This window comes from Aphidius gifuensis, linkage group LG4, assembly GCF_014905175.1.
Source record: "Aphidius gifuensis isolate YNYX2018 linkage group LG4, ASM1490517v1, whole genome shotgun sequence".
NCBI lineage: Eukaryota > Metazoa > Arthropoda > Insecta > Hymenoptera > Braconidae > Aphidius > Aphidius gifuensis.
Genome location: NC_057791.1, coordinates 3827151 through 3849759, shown reverse-complemented (window position 1 = coordinate 3849759; position 22609 = coordinate 3827151). Strand labels below are relative to the sequence as shown.

Genomic DNA, 22609 nt, shown 5'->3' with positions numbered 1-22609 from the left:
TTGATACTATTTACAATTGTCGATAACAAGAAATAATTGTCGTCGCCAATTGTCATAATTTAGGGAAATGAAAATGCATCTTTGGGTTTTAAATTAATATTAAATAAATAATAATTTATTTTTGTATTTATTGTTTTTATTATTTTTAATATTATAAAATATTATCAAGATCAATTTAAGAAAATTTATCGTTTTCCTCCAACTCTTGGGGCTGCTTTTTGTGTAACTTTGTGTGCCTTATCTTTTTTAGCAAGAGCTTTTGGTTTTGTTGGTGCTACAACTTTCTTGGTGGCTTTTTGTGCTCTCTTTTGTTCTTTTGCAGCTCTAAAAATTAATAAACAAAAATATATGTTAATATACCTATAATAAATTCATCAGATATTTTATTTATAATATTATTGTCAAGTCACTTACTTGATGGCTTGTTCACGTTGAGCCTTTCTGATCTCTGGCTTCATGTTACGTTTAGCCAAGATGTCAGTGAGTGATGCACCAACAATAGCTCTGTTGTACTTTTGTGTACGACGAGTTCTTTTTTTTGCTTGTTCTTCTTCTTGACCTTTCTTGTGCTTACGTCTATATATCACAAGAAAAAAAAATAACAACTATTAGCAAAAGAAAAATCAAGACCCCCAAAACAATTGAGTAAATAAATTTACCTGTAGAGAACAGTCCAGGTGACCTTTCTGGGATTACGTCTCATTTTGTGAGCAGCTTCACATTTTCCATTGAGGAAAGTGTATGACTAAAATTAATAAATAAAAAAAATCAATTTTAGGTTATAATTCATGTTGTCAATTTTAATGACTGTATACTGTCATATTTTAATAAACATAAATTAACAATATTAATTACAAAATATTGTTAAATTGACACTAACCTTTCCGTCAACTTTAACCAATGTCTTTCCATGTCCTGGGTATATTTTCAACCCACTGTAGGCGCACATGTGCGTTCTAAAAAAAAATTACATTATTTAATTAATTATCTCAACAATATAAATTTAATATACAAAATAATAATTAAAAATTATTGATGTCATGATAATCATCATCATTATATTTTAATTATTAATATTTATCTAGAAAATCATATTAATTTACCTCATCGTGATTGTTGGTTAGTTAAAACACGTAAACCCGAAAACGAATCACGAATAAATGAAAGAGATGAAGAAAAAAATGAGGTATTTTTTTTTTTTTTTTTTTTCAGACATACAATTGTCTATGAGAGAAAGAGAGATAGAACATGGTATTCCTAGCGTCACAAGCCGGAAAAGTCATCAACTATAATCATCAGTAACCTGTAACACACACATATAGGTATATATCACACTAATACACGTGTACTTCTGATACGTTTGATAGTTCATCCAGATTTTTCAACTTGTAAATAAGGTCCTTTTTTTAATTAATTATTTTATTGTATTGTTTTTATTATTTACTCATTATTTACAATTAAATTTTTGTTATTGTTGAGTTTGTTGTTTAATAATTGCTTATTTTTTTGTTATAAATTTATAGGTAATTGTTGCTGAAACAATGCCAACTGTTGGCGTCAAACGTGACTTGCTTTTCAAAGCACTTGGAAAAGTATATTGTAAGATTAATTAATTTATATTTTCATTATAAAAAAAAAGCTAATAAATAAGATAATAATTTGTATGTGTTTGTTTATTTGTCATTACAGCTGATGATGAATTTCAAAATTTATGTTTTGCTTTTGGACTGGAGCTTGATGACATTGTGAGTATTTTAATGCAAATGTTAATTAAAATAATTTGAAGGTTTTTTAATATTTTTTTAATTGTTACAAAATTATATAGACAAATGAAAAAGAGATGATCAGTAAAGAACAGGGTGTTGAGGAAAGTACTGGAGCATCTAATGAAATCATTTATAAAATTGATATACCAGCCAATAGATATGACTTGTTGTGTCTTGAGGGTATTGTAAATGGGTTACAAATATTCTTGGAAAAGTTAGTTGATAATTTGTTTTTGTTAATTTTTGTACTTATTAATTGAAAAAAATAATAATTTTATTTGTTTTTTTATGATGTATCAGAATACCAGCACCTAGGTACAAAGCTATTGTACCAAAATCTCCAAGTAAAATGGAAAAAATAATTGTGACAAATACTGTAAGTATATTAAAAAAAATAAATTGTTTTTTGTTGATATTTAAATTATTATTAATTTTTTAGCCAAAAAATATACGTCCATTTGTTGTTGGTGCAGTATTACGTGGTGTTGAATTAACACAAGAATCTTACACAAGTTTTATTGATCTTCAAGACAAGTTACATCAAAATATTTGTAGAAAAAGAAGTCTTGTGTCTGTTGGTACTCATGATTTGGATACAATTAAAGGACCATTTACTTATGATGCTAAACCACCAAATGATATTAAATTTGTTCCTTTAAATCAAGACAAAGAATTTACTGGTTTAGGTGTTATGGAACTTTATTCAAATCATGCACAATTAAAACAGTATCTTCCAATAATTCGTGATAGTCCAATTTATCCAGTTGTTTATGATAGTAATGGAACTATTTTATCACTTCCACCAATAATAAATTCTGATCATTCAAAAATAACATTGAATACAAAAAATATATTTATTGAAGCAACAGCAACTGATTTAACAAAAGCTAAAGTTGTTTTAGATACAATTGTATGTGCTTTCAGTCAATATTGTAAAGAAAAATATACTGTTGAAGCTGTTGAAGTTATTTATGAAGAAACAAAAGAAACATTTCAATATCCAGAACTAAAATATCGTATTAATGAAATAGATAGTAATGATGCTGTTAATTATATTGGAATAAAATGTACATCAGATAAAGTTGCAGAATTATTATCAAAAATGTGCCTTCAAACAAAAGTACTTGAAAATAATAAATTACAAGTTGAAATACCACCAACTCGTCATGATGTTATTCATGCATGTGATATTTATGAGGATATTGCAATTGCATGGGGTTATAATAATATTGAAAAAACAATTCCAAAAACATCAACTGTTGGAAAAGAATTTCCATTAAATAAATTAACAGATCATCTTCGTAATGAACTTGCACAATCTGGTTTTACTGAAGCATTAACATTTTCATTGTGTTCAAAAGAAGATATATCAGAAAAACTTGGCTGGTCATTTGATTCTATACCAGCAGTAACAATATCAAATCCAAAAACATTAGAATTTCAAGTTGCAAGAACTTGTTTATTATCTGGTTTATTAAAAACACTTGGTGCTAATAAAAAAATGCCATTACCATTAAAATTATTTGAAGTATCAGATGTTGTTATTAAAGATGAAAATACTGAATGTGGTGCTAAAAATGAAAGAAGACTTTGTGCAGTTTATTCAAATAAATCAGCTGGTTTTGAAATAATACATGGTTTACTTGATCGTGTTATGCAACTTCTTGAAATACCTTGGAGTTTAGATAAAAAAAATGGATATTATCTTTTGGCTGAAGATGGTATGAATAACACTTAAAATTAATTTATTAAAATAGCTTATTATTAATTATAATATTATATTTTTTGTCTTTTTTAGATCCAACATATTTTCCTCAACGTTGTGCTAAAATTATGTTAAATGGAAATGTTATTGGAAAAATGGGAGTTTTACATCCAGATGTCATTCATAAATTTGATCTTCATTTACCATGTTCAGCATTGGAAATAACAATCGAGCCATTTTTGTAAAATTCATTACACAATAAATTAATTATGCGTGTAAAAGAAAATAAAAAAAAATAATTACCAATCATTATCAGAATAAATATTTTTAAAATTTGCCGCTATTTTATAAAGTTAGCCATTTTGTTTTTAGTGCTCTCTATAGTTAATTTTTAAAATTATCCATGATAGTGTGTTTTCTCTCTCTGTTTAGATAATAACCAACCCACTTTAGCCAAATGCACCGAATGGCCGAGAAGGGTATCCGGGTGAGTCTTTCGGGTTGAAAAATAGGAACTTGGCTCGTCGGCCATAGTATGTACAGAGAGTCATGGCGGGTGTGTATAGCAGCTTACGTGAATGACGACCGATTGTGAATAAACCAAGGAATAATAACCCCCACCTCCCTAAAAAAGAAAAAAAAAAAATATTATTATAAATCAGTTTCATCGTCTGCAGTGGAAAAACGGCAGTCGAAAAAGCGAAAAATAAAATAAAAATAAGATATATACAGTTGAAAGTTATATAAATTTTTAGGTAAAACGAAAAAAAAAAAAAAAAAAAATCAATCAACCTTTAAATATATATATAACCGACAATTAATAACGAACAATAATTGAAGCAAGCAAAAAGAAAAAATAAATAATCGATAGTGAAAGAAAGTAAATATATTTGAGATGTTTTAAAAATTAATTCAAGTTTATCATTAATATATTTATTATACAAAGAAAAATAAAAGTGTGTTCCATGTGTGTTAATGCGACACGAAAACGGTTATAAAGAAAAAAAAAAAAAAAAGTTTAATACAAATTAGTGTCATATGATTAATCCGGTAGGTAAAAATGCAGAATGTAGCACAAGGAACAACCTCAGATTGTAATAATCAAGATAAACAAAGTGTACAAAAAAAATCATCAACTACAACATCACAATCATCGACATCTAGCCCAACAAAATCTGAGACTGAGACATCGTCTGAGCCTCAGCCACGCTATATGTCAGACTCATCGGGAAGCGAAGACAGTGAGGTAAATTAATTTATATTTAAATTTAAATATTAATAATTTTAATTAACAATAATATCATTATTTATTATTATCATTTATTGAATTTACATTAAATCAGTTTATTATTTTATTAATACAAACACACCCAACAAATAAATTTTATTTGCCATCATCAATCATCACACCAACACACACATACACATTTATTTATTTAATTATTTATTTATTTTTTTTGCTTGTTGATATCATCATTATTATCATCATGTATACCTAATCAAATTAATAATTATTCATCAAATTATATTATTATTATCTATTTATTATAATTTTTTGACATTTTTTTTTTTTTTTTTCATTTTTTTATAACATTTTCATCCATTTTCATTGCGCACGAGGGGCGGCCTTTCGTTCGCATCGCAGTAAGTCAGCCTTGCCTTTTGCCTTTCCTCTTTCAATTTTATATATTTATTATTAAAAAAATATTCCCAAAAGACCACTGACTCTCGTCATCATCATCATCTGATTATTCCTTTTTTTTTTTTGGTACAAATTGAAAAAATATTAATCTCTTGGAATTGGATTCATTTTATTTTTTTTTGACATATTAATTTACTATTTTTTTATTTTTTTTTTGCATATTTAGTACAACGTAGAATCATTGTCATCATTTTGGTGTTGTAATAAATTATTATTTTATTTTAATTGCATGATTTTATTATAATATTTTTATTATTTGTTGGGCCACAATGACACGATCGGATAATGAAAGTTTAAAACGACCGGAGTGTCTGACTGATCAACGTCAAAGTAATGCTTTGCACGTCAAAAAAAATATATCTATATATTAAAAAATAATTGAAAAAAGTATTTTATTAAAATAATAATTAAATAAATTTGATAATATGATGATTATTAATAATCATTTTGTTAAGTGAAAGACAAATAAATATATAAAAAAGAAAAAGGGTTAAAAAGTTTTTTAAACAATAAGAAAAAAAAAAAAAAAAAATGTCTGTATCTTGGGCCTCAAAGTATGTACTATACTCTTGGGATTCCATTGGTTTTGTGTAGTGTTGTGTAGTGATAAATATATACATATATATTTGTTATATGTGGTGAAAATTCCTCGATAGTATTCCGCGAGTCGCGTCAGGTTTGTTCGCTTCGTGTGTGCCTTTGATCCGCGAGGCCTACGACCTAGCTCTTCTCCCACTACTTGTAGTATATAAACTTAATAAATATATATATTTATTTATATATATATATATATACAACAAAAGGGGCATATTTTTTTTTTAACTAAAGGAAGGAGTTAAAATTTTATTTAAGTAGGGGAAATTTTTACTCCATAACAGACACACATACATTTTTATAAAATTCGCGAGAAACATCATCATCATCATCATTTTGTAACCCAACAAAAATTTTTTAACCTCGACAAAATATATTTTAATGATAATTAAATATTTAAATAATTATATTAATATACAAAGAACAAAAAAATATAGCCCTTTGATAAATAATTATAGTATCCTTTATAAAATAAAAGTTTTAAAAATAATTTCTGTGTGTGATTATGTAACAGGAAATAAATCATATGTTGATAAAAAAAAAAAAAAATATATGTGTATGTACAAAATGCATACGTCAAAAGTATTAAAAAGATAAAAATGTATTTTAATAATTATTTTAAAAAACGAGTTATATATATTTTTTTTTATTTTTGATATTTAAAATGAAGTTATATGTCATGATAATTTTTGTTGGTGTTATATGTACAAAATGATGTATTTTTAGTATTTTTTAATTTAAATAATAAATATATATTATTTGATCTTGTCATCATCATCATGATGATTATTATTATTATTGTGTCTCTGATACAAATTTAATGATTTCATTAGAAGCAACATCCCACACTAGTTTTTTGTTTGCCGGTCATCTCTGGTGTCTATCTATGTATATCATAAATACCAACACATATTTACCATCCATATGTTAATATATAAATGGTTGTTATATTAAATACCCAACATACGATTAAATCGTTCACCTCGTGTGTGTATCTTGATTCATAACTACGCGACTGCGTTAATAAAAAAAAATAATTATATTTTTTTCTCAGTGATGTTAATTATTTGTGAATGATGATGATGATTATTATTATGATGATTGATATTATCCTTGTGTAAATTTTTAACATGAAAAAGAGATGAAAAAAACATCAAGGATCAAAATTTAATGAATTGATTTATCATAAAAATTGACTTTAACAATTACATTAATTACTCAATAATTATTTATCATTTTTAAAGATTTTTTTTTTTATCATCACCATCATCATCATGAACCAACCACCATTATACCACTACCAACATAAATTCACCGTGGTCAATCCTTTGTTACGCGATGCGAGAGAAACGTTTTCAATGCAGTCGTGTAAATCAACAGGGCCGTAGTTGTTAAATATCAAAAAATATATATTTATAAATATTTATTTATTATGATAATGATTATTATGAGATTAAAAAAAAATACTTGTACAGCTTGGGGCTACAGTGATATATATTTTTAATTTATCAATCTTCTTCTTCTGTTTTTTTTTTTTTTTTTTTTTTATTAATGAATTATCATCATTTTTCAATGTAAACAAGATTCAGTGAGTCATGGGTTTTTTTTCTCTTAATTTGAATTTTTTTTTCTGTTTTTTTTTCATCGGTTAATTAGTGAAGTGTCGGTATTAGATATAAGCTTTTTTTTAAAACTATTAATTTTGTTGTTGGGATAAATGTTTCCTCTTATTTTTGGATAATTTATTTTTTTAACGTGGATTATTTACATGGTGTCATGATGATGATGATAAGGACATTAAATTTATTGCTAAATTGTTTTTATTGACTGTGTCAATTTTTTGCTTGACATTATAATCAAAAAAAATTAATTAAACATACAAATAATGATTTAAAAATATGAAAATTCGAAAAAAAAAAAAAGAGAATTGAGTTAGTCAAGGTTCAAATCATTGCTTGAATATACATACATTTACTTATAGCTTATATTTTACTTTTACCCGTATATTTCATATATTTTTTTTTTTTTTTTAACTTATCATTATTTATTATTATTTCAAAAAAATTTATTCTTTAAATATTAACGAATCATTTACTCTTTTTTTTTTTTTCTGTACTAAGTACTACTGGTTGTGTCTCATCACGCTCTATCGTGACTTTTTTTTTTTCATTTATTTTTATTTTTCTCTAATGGAATTTACAAATAACAACAACAATAAACACTGTAAATATACTAGTTGTTGATTATTATTTTTATTTACTGTTAACAAATATAAATAAAACAAATGTAGGTATATTGTTTTAAATTAAATAATTTTATATTTGTTTAATTTTGTTGATGAAATAATATATTTTATTTTCTTTTTTGTTATTTAAATGACGTTGTTGATTGCTATCAAAATAATGTCCTTGTTCTAGAATTTTAAACTTGTATTGTATACTAAAATAATAATTGAATATTTTTCAGTTGTTTAAATCAAAAATATACAATTATTTATATTTTTGTTTAACAATTATATATTATGTAGTCATTTTCATTATTTATTTTTTTTTTTTTCATTTTTGAATTCTTTGATGTTTATGTGTGTGGGTTATATATTTTCTTGTATTATCATTTCATGTAAACTCACCTAGAACTTGAGAGATAGTGAGTCAATGTGCAAAAGAAAGACAGAGAAAGCAAAAGAGGGGACCGCCTTGGTTTTTGTAATCTACGACTCTCTCAGTCTTGTGTGTTCCATCGTTCATACATAACCTCAATTTTCTCTCGAGCTCTTTCAAGAACATATACAATTTTTTTTTTTTTTTTATAATTAATTTTATTCTTGCACAAAGTTCAGTTATTATGCGAACAAAATTTTACTAGTTAATATATAATTAATATATAATTATTAATTGTATTGTTGTTTTAATTAATTCAACATGACAACTGTATGTATTTTTGCAAAATAATATTCTGAAATTTTATAATCAAGTCTCCTCCAAAATCAATGTCTTTTTTTTTTTTTTTTTTTTATTTATTTTTTTTTCATTCTCCCATTTCACTATCGTTGATTCAGCCATACTGTTTTAAAAACTATTTTAACACAAGTATTTTTGTTATTTGATTTGTTTTTTTTTTTTCTTTTTTCTTTTTTTGTTTTTCTTTACAAAATGTATTTTTCATTTTATTTTTATTATTTAAAAATTTGTTAACAGCCGGAATATTACCGTGCTGAAATTGAACAAACAGCTTCGGAGGAGGATAATCAACAACTTGCAACATCAAACTTTGTATTATCACCAGAGGATCCAGAACGTGCTGTTGATCCTGAAACACAAGCAAGATTAGAAGCACTTCTGCTGCTGGTATTGGTAAACAAGCATCGTGATGAAGGATGGCATTTAGCTCGTAATCAAAATGAAAAACGTACATTAGTTGAGGCATGTACTGATGGTGATGTTGGTACTGTTAGAAAATTATTAACTGAAGGACGTAGTGTACATGAGACAACAGAAGAAGGTGAAAGTTTATTGTCACTTGCTTGTTCAGCTGGTTATTTTGAACTTGCACAGGTAATTTTTTTTATCATAAAATCAAGTTATCATTATTTATCTCTATTTATTTATAATATTTCATTGGTTTATTTATTTGTTTATTTGTTTGTTTGTTAGGTATTATTAGCAATGAATGCAAACGTTGAAGATCGTGGTATCAAGGGTGATTGCACTCCATTGATGGAAGCAGCAAGTGCTGGCCATGTTGATATTGTTGGATTATTATTGACGCATGGTGCTGATGTGAATGCTCAATCTACATCAGGTAACACACCATTAATGTATGGTTGTGCTGGTGGTCACGAAGAAGTAGTTAAAGTACTGCTCAATAATAAAGCGAATGTTGAAGACCACAATGAAAATGGACATACACCATTAATGGAAGCAGCAAGTGCTGGACATGTAGGAGTTGCAAAAATATTATTAAGTCGTGGTGCTGGAATTAATACACATTCAAATGAATTTAAAGAATCAGCATTGACATTGGCATGTTATAAAGGTCACCTTGCTATGGTTAAATTTTTACTTGAAGCTGGTGCTGATCAAGAACATAAAACTGATGAAATGCATACAGCACTTATGGAAGCATCAATGGATGGTCATGTTGAAGTTGCCAGATTATTATTAGATTCTGGTGCACAAGTTAATATGCCAACAGATAGCTTTGAATCACCCCTAACACTTGCTGCATGTGGTGGTCATGTAGATTTAGCAATGTTATTAATCGAAAGAGGTGCAAATATTGAAGAAGTCAATGATGAAGGATATACACCACTTATGGAAGCAGCACGTGAAGGACATGAAGAAATGGTTGGATTATTATTAGGTCAAGGAGCAAATTTAAATTCACAAACTGATGAAACACAAGAAACAGCATTAACACTTGCATGTTGTGGTGGTTTTTTAGAAGTTGCTGATTTTTTAATAAAAGCAGGTGCTGATATTGAATTAGGTGCATCAACACCACTTATGGAAGCAGCACAAGAAGGACATCTTGATCTTGTTAGATATTTACTTGAATCTGGTGCTGATGTACGTGCACAAACACAAACTGGTGATACTGCATTAACATATGCATGTGAAAATGGACATACTGATGTTGCTGATTTATTATTACAATTTAATGCTGATTTAGAGCATGAATCAGAAGGTGGACGTACACCATTAATGAAAGCATGTCGTGCTGGACATCTTTGTACTGTACAATTTTTAATATCAAAATTGGCAAGTATTAATAGAAGTACAACAAATAATGATCATACACCATTGTCACTTGCTTGTGCTGGTGGTCATGCTAGTGTTGTTGAATTATTACTATCACAATCTGCTGATCCATTCCATAAATTAAAGGATAATTCAACTATGCTTATTGAAGCTGCAAAAGGTGGACATACAAATGTTGTACAATTATTACTTGATTATCCACATAGTATAATGATGAATTCATCACAAAATAATACAACAACAACATCATCATCGTCATCATCGTCATCATCATCATCTGCATCATCTGCATCAGCTGGTGTTGCTATTGCCGTTGGTGCACATGCACCAGTATCAACACCTGCCTTTCCAATATATCAAATAACTCCTAATAATCATACAACACCAATACCACTACCACAACCACCACCAACAACAACAGCAACAATAGCAACAACGACCTCATCATCATCACCACCATCATCGTTAGTACTACAACAACAACATGTAAACCAAAAATCAAATACTGCTGGACAGATGTCTTTACAAACAGTAACACCAGCATCATTAACACAAATAATACCAATAACAACACAACAACAACAACAAAATTTGGGACAAATACCACAAAATCAACAAATACCAATTATTCAACAACAACAGAATCAACAACAATCAACTGCTGAACAAAACCAAAATCAAAATATTCAACCAAAACTTAATAATGGTAAATCATTATTAAGAAAAAATAGATCAGCCTCAATGATGCTTGATATGAATTTAACATCAGCTGAAGCACAACAAGTTCGTACACAACCAGCAGGTGAAGCTATTATTACATCAAGTAATATTAATAATGATAATAATAGTAGTGGAAATTCAACTTGTACTATTGATGGTTGGACACGTACATGTCCACCATTTGCTAATTTAACTGAACCAGATGTAACAGTAAGTCCAGCCTCAACTTCTTCAACTGATAATAATAATCTTAGAATTCACAGAGAAGAACAAATTCTTCAAAAACAACAAATTTATGAAGAACTACAAGTAATTCATAAAGTTTTCTATAAAATTGAACTTTACTTTTCATAAATAATCAAATATTCACAGTAACTCATTTGTTTTTTTTTTTTTTTTCTTTTTTTCTTTTATAATAGATGGTTGAACGTGAATTACAAAAGAAAGGTAATAATCTATATCTTGGAAGTTCACGTGCTGAAATGGATGAACAAAGTAGACAACAACCTGAAGATAATGTTGCTGAATCAAATGATCAATTAATGCCAGTGTTTAGCATTGATTTACCAGCTCAATCATTAAATACTACACCCAGTGGTAAGTTTTTATTTAAAAATATATATATTTTTCTTTAAATTAACATAAATATATATATAAGTTTTATATTTGAATGGCCAATAATTTTATTGAAAAAATAAAATATTATTTTTAAGTTTTTCCTTTCCTTATATATCCACAAATTATTTATTTTTTTTTTCATCAATTTAGCTACAATTAATTTAATATTATAAATCCCATAACTAACAGTGAGCTTTAATATTATAAATATTTATAAAAATTTTAAATATACCTATAAAGAAAATTAAAAAAAAAAATTGAACATATCGAAAATGGCACATTCGTACGAATGGTATTGGTGTTTCAATAGGACCACATGGACCATCATTAATACCAGATGAAGAAATAGAAAGACAACGCTCGTATCAGCATGGTCAACGTATTTTGTTGGAGGCAGGTTTACGACGTTTACAACAAACCTTGCCATCATCAACAAGTGATAGTGTAGCAATGATACCAATTACAACAATGTCAATGTCAACAGCAACAACGACAATGACTATGACAATGACAACGACAACATTTCAAGCAGTATCACCTCATATACAATTACCACTCTCAGCAACAACAACAACAACAACAAATGTTATACCAGCATCATTGTCCTCGTTCACATTGTCCCAACAACAAAACCAGGCAATTACTCAATTGGCACAAACAATAACAACACCACCTCCAACATTAACAACAACAACAATATCAAATCCTCAACAAATAACGACAATTAATGATGTTAATCAAAACACTGCCATAAGTGATCGTCCAAAAGCTAAACCAATATCAAAAAAAGAAATTCGTAAATTAACAGCTGCTGGTAGATTATTACAAAAACAATCAGAACAACAACAACAACATCAACAACAGGTTAATCTTATGGCTGGTTTACAACAACAGTATCAGGAAAAACAACGTCAACATACTTATCAAGTTCAACAAGTACAACAATTACAACAATTGAATGAACAGCTCCAATTACAATTGGATAATGTCCAGGTTCGTCGATTCATCTTTTTCTAGTGTGTAATTATAAACACCCGAGTTTGGTACACCTGCATTCTATCTTTAATTTCAAATTAATTTGTTATCCTTGTTAACATTTATTGATTATTTTTTTTATTATTATAATCATCCTATCAAATCTTTCTTTTTTTTTCTTGTATTGTCTTGTAGTTTTTGTTTTTTTTTTTTATTTTTTTCTTCACGATTGATTGATTGATTGATTGCTTACCAACTCAAGTACACAGGATAATACAAGATTTGAAAAAAAAAAAAAATAATAAACAAATAAAAGACCTTAATGTTGTACTCACAGGATAGTTATAAAAATAAATAAATAAAAAAAAAGGCCTGTGATAAAAACATCTTGATAATCTCTGAATGCAGGTACAACAGCAACAACAAGATCATCAACAACAAGAAGGCGTGGTGGTTGGTAGTGGTGGCGATATCCTAATGCCTAGTCAGCTGGTTGAACAACAACTACACCCCACTCAGACACCCCATCATGGCAATCTACATGATCAGGTACATCATTAGATACCAAAGCCAAATAAAAAAAAAAAAAAAAACCTTATCCTAAGTAATAAACTTTTTTTTTTTAAATTGAGACAAAAAATAAAAAAAAAACAATATATATAAAACCAATCTTTTGATTATTTTTGTAGACTCTTTAGGAGAACAAAACAAAAAAAAAAAAAAAAGTATATTATGATGTTGATATTATAGAAATGAAAAAAAATAATACAATATTGTTGTGTGTGTGTGTCTTGATGTTTGCGTTTAAATTTAAATGTTCAGCAAACAGCTCTGGATAATACAAGAGAGATGACGGATATGGCTAAATTTCATACAGAAAAAAAAGCATGGCCATGTATTGCTGCTGCATTAAAAAGTTCAAAAGCATTGACCAACGATAAAATGCTTAAATTTCAAGATGGAATGCAGATACCAATTGATGAAGTTGTTGAAATTATTGAATCTTTTACCTTCGACGATGTGCCTAATGGTAATTATTGTGCCAAGCTGATATAATATTTTTTTTATATATATGTATAAATAAAATAATAAAAATAATACATATATTATTTTACCATAATTTGTAAATGTAACATTAGCCAATGATAATGTTAATAATAATAATAATAATAATATCAATAATGATAATATGTAGTCATTTTTTTTTCTTTATTTAAATTATTATCTCAGGCTAATTAAATTTATATTTTTTCTTTTTTTTTCCAGTTATTTTATTATTTTATTTAGAATAATTTGTAAATATAACATTAGTAAATGATAATGTTAATAATAATATTTTTTTTTTAATTTAAATTATTAATCTCAGGCTAATTAAATTTATAATTTTTCTTTTTTTTTTTTCAGTTATTTTATTATTTTATTTAGAATAATTTGTAAATATAAAATTAGTCAATGATAATGTTAATAAATTTGTTTTAATTTAAATTATCTCAGGCTAATTAAATTTATATTTTTTCTTTTTTTTTTCCAGTTATTTTATTATTTTATTTAGAAAAATATTTGTTTATTTATTTGTATTTGTTATTATTAATTTTTTTGATTTATTTCAGCTGAAAATGAAGATCTGGAAAAGTTGGATTTAAATAAATTAAAAATTTCAGGATCTATTGAAGAATCAGATTTAAAAATATCAGTGGATGAAAATATGAAATTTTTGCAAAATAAAGCGAATGAACAGGTAAAATATTGTTGATTAAAATTTTTTTTTTTTAAATAATTTTGAAATATAATTTATACAATGATAATTATTTTTGGTAATTGTTATTTTAGGAACGTCAAGTCGCAAATGATGATCATGTGCGAAATGATGATGTCTCATTAGATTCAAAAGATGTTGAGTTATATAATTCTTTTAAAAGTTTTGGACAAACGAATGAAGAGACAGATTCAAAAGTATCAGACGAAAAAAAAATGAAGTTTTTACAAAATAAGGTAAATGAATTGATAAAATATTATTATTTAATTGTTAAATAATATTAACAATAATAATTAAAAATTATTTTCTTAATTTTTTTAATTTTAGGAATGTCAATTACCAAATGATGACCATATGAGAAATCTTTTTGTATCATTGGATTCAAGAAATGCTAATGTAATTGAAGATTTTCCAGAGAGTCTTAGACAAACAAATAAACTTGTTCATGAACCTTATGAGCCACATCAACCATCACCAAGACAAAATCAATCAACTAATGCTGGAAGACCTGCTCAACAATCAAATGGTTTTGCTCAGCCATTAAGTGGAACAGTAACAAGTCTTAGTCAAGTTCAAGCATCAACTCAAACACCAGCAAGTAATTTACCATCAAATGCATCATCAATTGCTAGTTGTTCAGATAAAAAACAAGTTTATACATCTGTTGCTGGTGGTAAAGGAAAAAAAGCACGTTATCCATTATTATCATCTCAACCACAACAACAACAACAACAAACTTGTCAGCAACAACAACAAACTTGTCAACAACAAATATCTCAAGTACAACAACAGTCACAGACAAATCAGATGCCTTTAAATTTTTCAATAGCAAATGGCCAACAAACACAAACAGTTGGTTCAGTTGTTCAAACTTATCCAGTTCAGCATACTCAACAGCAACAACAGCAACAACAATTACAACAACAATATCAACAACAATTACAGCAACAACAACAACAACACCGATATGATCCCTCAACTGTAGCTGCAGCAGCAGCGGTAGTAACAGCAATGACATCAACGTCAACAACAACAGCTGTTGCTACAAGTACAAGTCAATATCCTTCAACAGGTAATACAGTATCAACAAATACAAGTCCAGTTAATACTGGTTTTACAGCACCAGGTAATCAAGTTGCATTAGCACCATATTCTTGTATGGATGTTGATTCAGAAACAGATAGTAATCATGATACAGCATTAACACTAGCATGTGCTGGTGGTCATGAAGAACTTGTTGAATTTTTATTATCACGTACTGCTGATATTGAACATCGTGATAAAAAAGGTTTTACACCATTGATATTAGCAGCAACAGCTGGTCATCAAAAGTTGTTGAAATATTATTAAATAATGGTGCTGAAATTGAAGCACAATCAGAAAGAACAAAAGATACACCATTATCATTGGCATGTAGTGGTGGTAGATATGAAGTTGTTGAATTATTACTTAATCGTGGTGCAAATAAAGAACATCGTAATGTATCAGATTATACACCACTTAGTTTAGCAGCATCTGGAGGTTATGTTAATATTATAAAATTATTATTAAATCATGGAGCTGAAATAAATTCACGTACTGGTTCAAAATTAGGTATATCACCATTAATGTTAGCTGCAATGAATGGTCATAGTTCAGCAGTTAGAGTATTACTTGATATGGGAAGTGATATTAATGCACAAATTGAAACAAACAGAAATACAGCATTAACATTAGCATGTTTTCAAGGTAGACATGAAGTTGTTAGTTTATTATTGATAGAAGAGCTAATGTTGAACATCGTGCTAAAACTGGCTTGACACCATTAATGGAAGCAGCAAGTGGTGGTTATGTTGATGTTGGTAAAGTATTATTAACAAAAGGTGCTGATGTTAATGCAACACCAGTACCATCATCACGTGATACAGCATTAACAATTGCTGCTGATAAAGGACATTGTCGTTTTGTTGAATTATTATTATCACGTGGTACAAGTTGAAGTTATATATACACAAGCTAATAGTCCACTATGGTTAGCAGCAAATGGTGGACATTTAAATGTTGTTGATTTATTATATCATGCTGGTGCTGATATTGATTCACAAGATAATCGTAAAGTATCATGTCTTATGGCTGCATTTCGTAAAGGACATATGAAAGTTGTTAAATGGATGGTTAATCATGTTACACAATTTCCAAGTGATCAAGAAATGACAAGATATGTTGCAACAGTTAATGATAAAGATTTATTAGAAAAATGTCATGATTGTGTTGAAATAATACGTGCTGCTAAAGAAACACAAGCAGCAAAAGCCAATAAAAATGCATCAATATTACTTGAAGAATTAAATATGGAAAAATCACGTGAAGAATCTAAAAAGCAGCAGCAGCACGTAGACGTGAACGTAAAAAAGAAAAGAAACTTGAAAAAAGAAGAAAACGTAAATTTATGAAGAAAATAAAAAATGAAACAACAACATCAACATCATCAATATACAATGATAAAGATGATGATGAAGATGATGATGATGCTGCTGATAAAAAAACTGATGATGAAGATGCTGATAATGATAATAGAATACATGATAATGAAAGTGATAATGATGAAGATGGTGTTGATAGTTGTGAAAGATTAGATAATGTACCATCACCATCACCAGTTAATCGAGTTAGTCCAGATGATCATGATAAAGAAGAAGGTGATAGTGGTATTGATGCTAATAGTCAAGGAAGTTGTAGTAGCAATGATGTTAAAGCACGTGAACGTAAAAAAGATAAAAAGAAAAAAAATAATAAAAATATTCCAAATAATAATAGTAATAATATTAATAGTAATAATAATAATGATAATAGTAATAGTAATAATAATATTATTAATAATAATAGTAGTAGTAGTAATATTAATAATAATAGTAATAATAGTACTAGCAATGATAAAAATACATCAACAAATGTGTTCAACTCAACATCGAGTCAAAAAAATCAGACTGTGACATCAACCAATAAATCATTATTAACAACAACAGCAGCAGCAGCAGTAGTAACAACAACAATTACTACTACTGCTACTACTACTACTACTACATCATCGACAAAAAATAATAATAATAATATTACGGATAAACGTTTAAATTCAAATACTACAATTGTATCAAATTCAATTGGTTCAACAAATGTTCGTTCAACTTTAACTGCAACATCATCAATATCTTCCACTTCTACACAACCATCAACAAGTACCTCATCATCTGATCGTAAACATAATTCAACAAATAAATCACATAATCTTATTTTTGAATCATCAAGACATCCAGCTGATCGTGAAGATTTTGAAGCAACTGGAAATGATTGTTATATATCAGTCAAAGGAAAAAAGACAAATAATAATAATAATAATAACAATCAGTATGATGCTGATACACTCAATGCAATTGTCAATAAAAATAATTTAACAAGTCCAAAACAAGCTGGAAAAAGAGATGAAGGATGGAAAGAAGTTGTAAGAAAAGGCCAGTCAGATGACTCCAATAGATTTACAAATTCTTCCTTTCGTACGATAAAAGTATCTGTACCACCAACTGCTATTAGTAGGGTTATTGGACGTGGTGGAAGTAATATTAATGCTATTCGTACAGCAACTGGTGCTCATATTGAAGTTGAAAAACAAAGCAAAGGCCCAGGTGAACGTACAATTACAATAAAGGATCACCAGACGCTAGTAAACAAGCTTCCAACTTGATTAATAGTCTTATTAAAGATCCAGAATTTGATATACAACAAGTGTTAACAAAAAACAGGTTACCAATTGCTGGACAATCAACTTGGGACAAATCAATGTTAACATCAAATGTTACACTTAAACCAAAAATGGTTTTATCTGTTAATAAACCAACAACATTACTTACTGGATTAACAAATTCTAATATTAGTAAAACTACCTACAATGCAACAGGTATGTCATCAGTAAGTCAAATAATGCCAATGCGTTCAACTTCAACAATTAAACTTCCTGGTGTATTTACTCCACCATTGACACGTGGTGCACCATTAACAGCTGTAACTAATGTAACAGTACCACCACCACCACCATCATCACGTCTTATTGCAACAAATGATAAACGTACACATGTTGTGTCATCTTCGACGTCACCATCACCATCATCATTGACGTCGTCATCATCAACATTGTCATTATCATCAACATCAACAAGTGAACAAACGACAAATAATAATACACGTACAACAATGTCATATACAAGTGCAATAATGACATCAGGTAGAACCACAAAAGTTGTTACAACCAATACAAATCAAACATTTGCAGCAAAATTATCAGAAGTTACTGCTACAACTGCACAACTACCACCACCACCACCTCAACCACTATCTTCAACATCATCAGCAACAGCAGTAACAACAGCTGCAGCGACAATAACAACAGCAGCAGCAACAACAACAACAACAACAACAACAGCAGCAGCTAATCTATCAAATAATTGTCAAATGACCAATAAAAATATATTGTGTAATAAAACACAAACAAATACAGTGGTTGTAACATCATCAACAATTGTAACAACACCACCATCACCACAACCACCACCACCTATTGCACCAGCATTGTCAATAGCATCATCTTTGACATTGTCGTCATCGTCTTCATCTTCATCATCCTCGTCATCTTCATCGTCATCGTCGTCAGTATCGTCGACGTCATCACAGCAAATCAACTATGATGAGTATATCACCAAAACATTCTCGACCAATGTCTAATTTATCAACACCAACGATGCCACATTATGCTAATAAAACTTGTTATTCACCAAATACGTCGTCGAATTGTTCTGAAAATAATTTATTATCAGCATCAACAAATTCAATGCGTGTTACACCATCACCACCGGTTGTTCAACAAGTTTTAAATCAACCAACTCCTCAACAAATACAGCAGCAACAACAACAGCAACAACATCAGCAGCAGCAAAGCAAGCAACAATTGCAACATGCTGCCCAACAGCATCATCAACTTGCTCAACAACACGCTGCTCTTCAACAACAACATCAGCAGCAACAGCAGCAACAGCAGCAACAACAACAACAACAACAAATTGTACAACAGCAACAACAACAACAACATCAACAAATGCGAAGTACAACACCAGTTGTTGCTCAAATTCATGAACAACAACAACAACAACAACAACAACCAAATAATAATAATCAGCCACAACGTACAAATACACCACTTGAGTATTCATTGTTTAATAATACATTTTCAAAAGTAACTCAACAATCAATGTGGGGTCCTCGTGATAATGAAATGACACATCAAAAAGGTATGAATTTTGCAACAGTTGCTGGTGGAGGTTCATCAAATAATTCATCAAATATACCAACAAATAAATTTATTGATAATTCACCACCACAAGTTGATGCATCAAAAGCACCTGGTTATCGTGGTAATTCAATGTGTTCACCTGTATCAAGCAAAACAAATCAATCAATAAATAATAGTAATACATCATCACCAATGAATAATGTATCTGGTGTATCACCATCAAGTATACCTAATCAGATGCAAACACAACAATTTCAAGCTTCACTTAATTTTAATATTGAACAACATCAAATACAAACAAATAAAACAACCAGTGGACTTGCTGTTGCACGACCAGTTATGAATCAGCAATCAACAATTGATCATCAAAATACTGGATTAGTAGGACAATTTAATCGTAATGTATATCCCAGTGAGATTGCATCAAGAAATGCACAACAACAACAACAACATCAGCATCAACAACAACAAAGAGAAATGCAAGTGAATCAACAGGTACAAAATCAATCAGCACCACCACCAACACAACAACCACCTTCACAAAATCAACAAATTCAAGATTCTCAACAACAACAACAACAACAACCACCACCACCACCACAGCAGCAACAACAACAACAACCATCTCAGCAGCAGCAACAACAACAACAACAACAACAACAGCAACAACAGCAGCAACAACAACAGCAGCAGCAGCAACAACAACAACAACACCAACAGCAACAACAACATATTGATGTTGGTTTATATAAAAATAGTAATAATGCATATGATCATTCAAATGTAAATTCAAGTTTATTAAAAATGGTGCCAAATGATGGACAACAAAGTGGTCATCCAATAATACCATTTCATCAACATATACCAAGTCATATGCAAGCAATGAATCAATCAGGTAATGTTAATACAGTTAGTATGTCACGTCTTAATCCACGTGCACCTGATTTTTCAAGTTCATTACATTTAAATAGTAAACAACAACAACAAGTTGCCATGTTTAATTCACAACAAAATGTTTTACATCCAAATATATTTCCTCCAATTCCAACACAAGGACCATTACCACCACCACCAACACAATTACAAAATAATAATTTAGCTATGATGAATAATTATCAAATTGGTAAATATCAACAAAGTGGTGGTAATAATAATAATAATAACAATAATAGTAATAATAATAATCGTGGTCCAGCAAATATATCAACAAATGGACAAACAAGATGGCAATTTGGTCCACCACCACCTTTAACTCATCAACAACAACAACCACTACCACCTCAACAACAACAACAACAGCAGCAGCAACAACAACAACAACAACAAAGTTATCAAGAACAAATGATGGCACAAATGAATTATCAAAATCATTTAAATAATATGAGTGCTGGTAATGGTATGTCACCAACAGTTGCTGTTGCTGCTGCAGCAGCTGCTGCTATTGAATTAATATCAACTATTGAAAATGGTGCATCACCAGCAATGTCACCAGTACAAATACCACAAGATATTAATCAAATGAAAATTGAAGATAGAAAAGTTGTACCAAAACCAATTGGTAATGAAAGACAATATAAAAATTTTAATCCAAATATGGTAAGTGGTGTTGAAGCTGAACCAATGAATTGGGTATTACCAAATAATGAAAAATTAGTTAATTCATGGAATCCACCACCACCACAACAACAATTAACAAATATGGATAGACATCAAATATTTAGAACAAATCCATCTTATAATCGTGTACCAAATATGGAAGCTGATTTACATCATGGAATTGATACAGCTTATATGGTAAATTAATTATTTTTTTTATTATTTAAATTTATTTTATATATGTATAATTAATAATTATATAATAATTAATTTTATTTTGTTTTTTTAAATAAAAACAAGGCTCATATGGATAGTCAACAAGGTTTTCCAAATGGTAGTACAGCAGCATTAGCAATGATACCAGGATTAACAATAATGCCAGGACAATATGGTAATCCTCCACCAACGTTATCTGACATGCAACCACAAAATGATAAAATTGACGCACCTGGATGGAGTTTACCTGATCCAAATGTTCATGATAAAAAACAACATCCAGTAAATAATATAAGCTTTTCCATTTAATAACAAAAAATCCTTTATTCTAGTACTAAAATAATATATAAATTTTTTTTTTTTTCAGTCATGGAACGCTGGCCCAACAAAATGGCATTAAATAAATATTATTTAAAAATTAAACTCGGCTATTACTACTCTCATTAATTCGCAAAAGATCTGCTCAAGATGATACAATGATAATGACGATGGATCCAACAATGATTCATATTTATTCACGTCTATGATGAAGCAACTAAAAAGATATATTTGAATGATTATTATAAAAATTGAAATTATGATTAATAAAAAAAAAAAAAAATAATATTAATATTAATAATAATAAATAAATTTAGTTGTAGTAGTTGATGAAACTGGCATAACGAAAGCGTTGTTTTTAGACACCACATTAAATTACATTGCTACCTATATTCATTGACACCCAGCAAATTAAAAAAATTATAATTAAAAATATAATAATAAATATATATAAAACTAAAAAAAAAAAAAATTTAAATATATTATATGAAAGAAAAAAAAAAAAAATTTACCAATATTACTTATCATGTTAGATGATAAGATGGTAAAATATTCTTATTACATTT

General features: G+C 28.6%; 3 protein-coding genes across 3 annotated transcripts; 2 read left to right on the top strand and 1 right to left on the bottom strand.

Annotated features, from left to right (window-relative positions):
- Positions 1 to 114: 114 nt before the first annotated feature.
- Positions 115 to 1217, bottom strand: LOC122854605 (60S ribosomal protein L24). Its single transcript, XM_044155422.1, has 5 exons — positions 1104 to 1217; positions 881 to 956; positions 660 to 745; positions 415 to 576; positions 115 to 324 (listed from the first exon to the last, which is right to left on the bottom strand). The coding sequence occupies exons 1-5, from the start codon at positions 1106 to 1108 to the stop codon at positions 186 to 188; spliced, it is 468 nt and encodes a 155-aa protein (XP_044011357.1). The 5' UTR covers positions 1109 to 1217; the 3' UTR covers positions 115 to 185.
- Positions 1218 to 1271: 54 nt separating this feature from the next.
- Positions 1272 to 4136, top strand: LOC122854588 (phenylalanine--tRNA ligase beta subunit). The gene is made up of 7 exons (XM_044155402.1): positions 1272 to 1397; positions 1524 to 1599; positions 1690 to 1745; positions 1826 to 1980; positions 2067 to 2142; positions 2206 to 3487; positions 3565 to 4136. Exons 2-7 carry the CDS (start codon positions 1542 to 1544, stop codon positions 3714 to 3716), a joined length of 1779 nt encoding a protein of 592 aa, XP_044011337.1. The 5' UTR covers positions 1272 to 1397; positions 1524 to 1541; the 3' UTR covers positions 3717 to 4136.
- LOC122854609 (ankyrin repeat domain-containing protein 17-like) lies at positions 3923 to 22354 on the top strand. The gene is given in 19 exon segments (XM_044155425.1): positions 3923 to 4717; positions 8965 to 9321; positions 9421 to 11556; positions 11667 to 11844; positions 12176 to 12858; positions 13249 to 13389; positions 13663 to 13870; positions 14451 to 14578; positions 14671 to 14832; positions 14924 to 15926; positions 15929 to 16348; positions 16351 to 16564; positions 16566 to 16954; positions 16957 to 18270; positions 18273 to 19290; positions 19292 to 19545; positions 19633 to 21707; positions 21810 to 22007; positions 22093 to 22354. Coding segments are annotated over 19 exon segments (11097 nt in total). The 5' UTR covers positions 3923 to 4531; the 3' UTR covers positions 22126 to 22354.
- Positions 22355 to 22609: the final 255 nt, after the last annotated feature.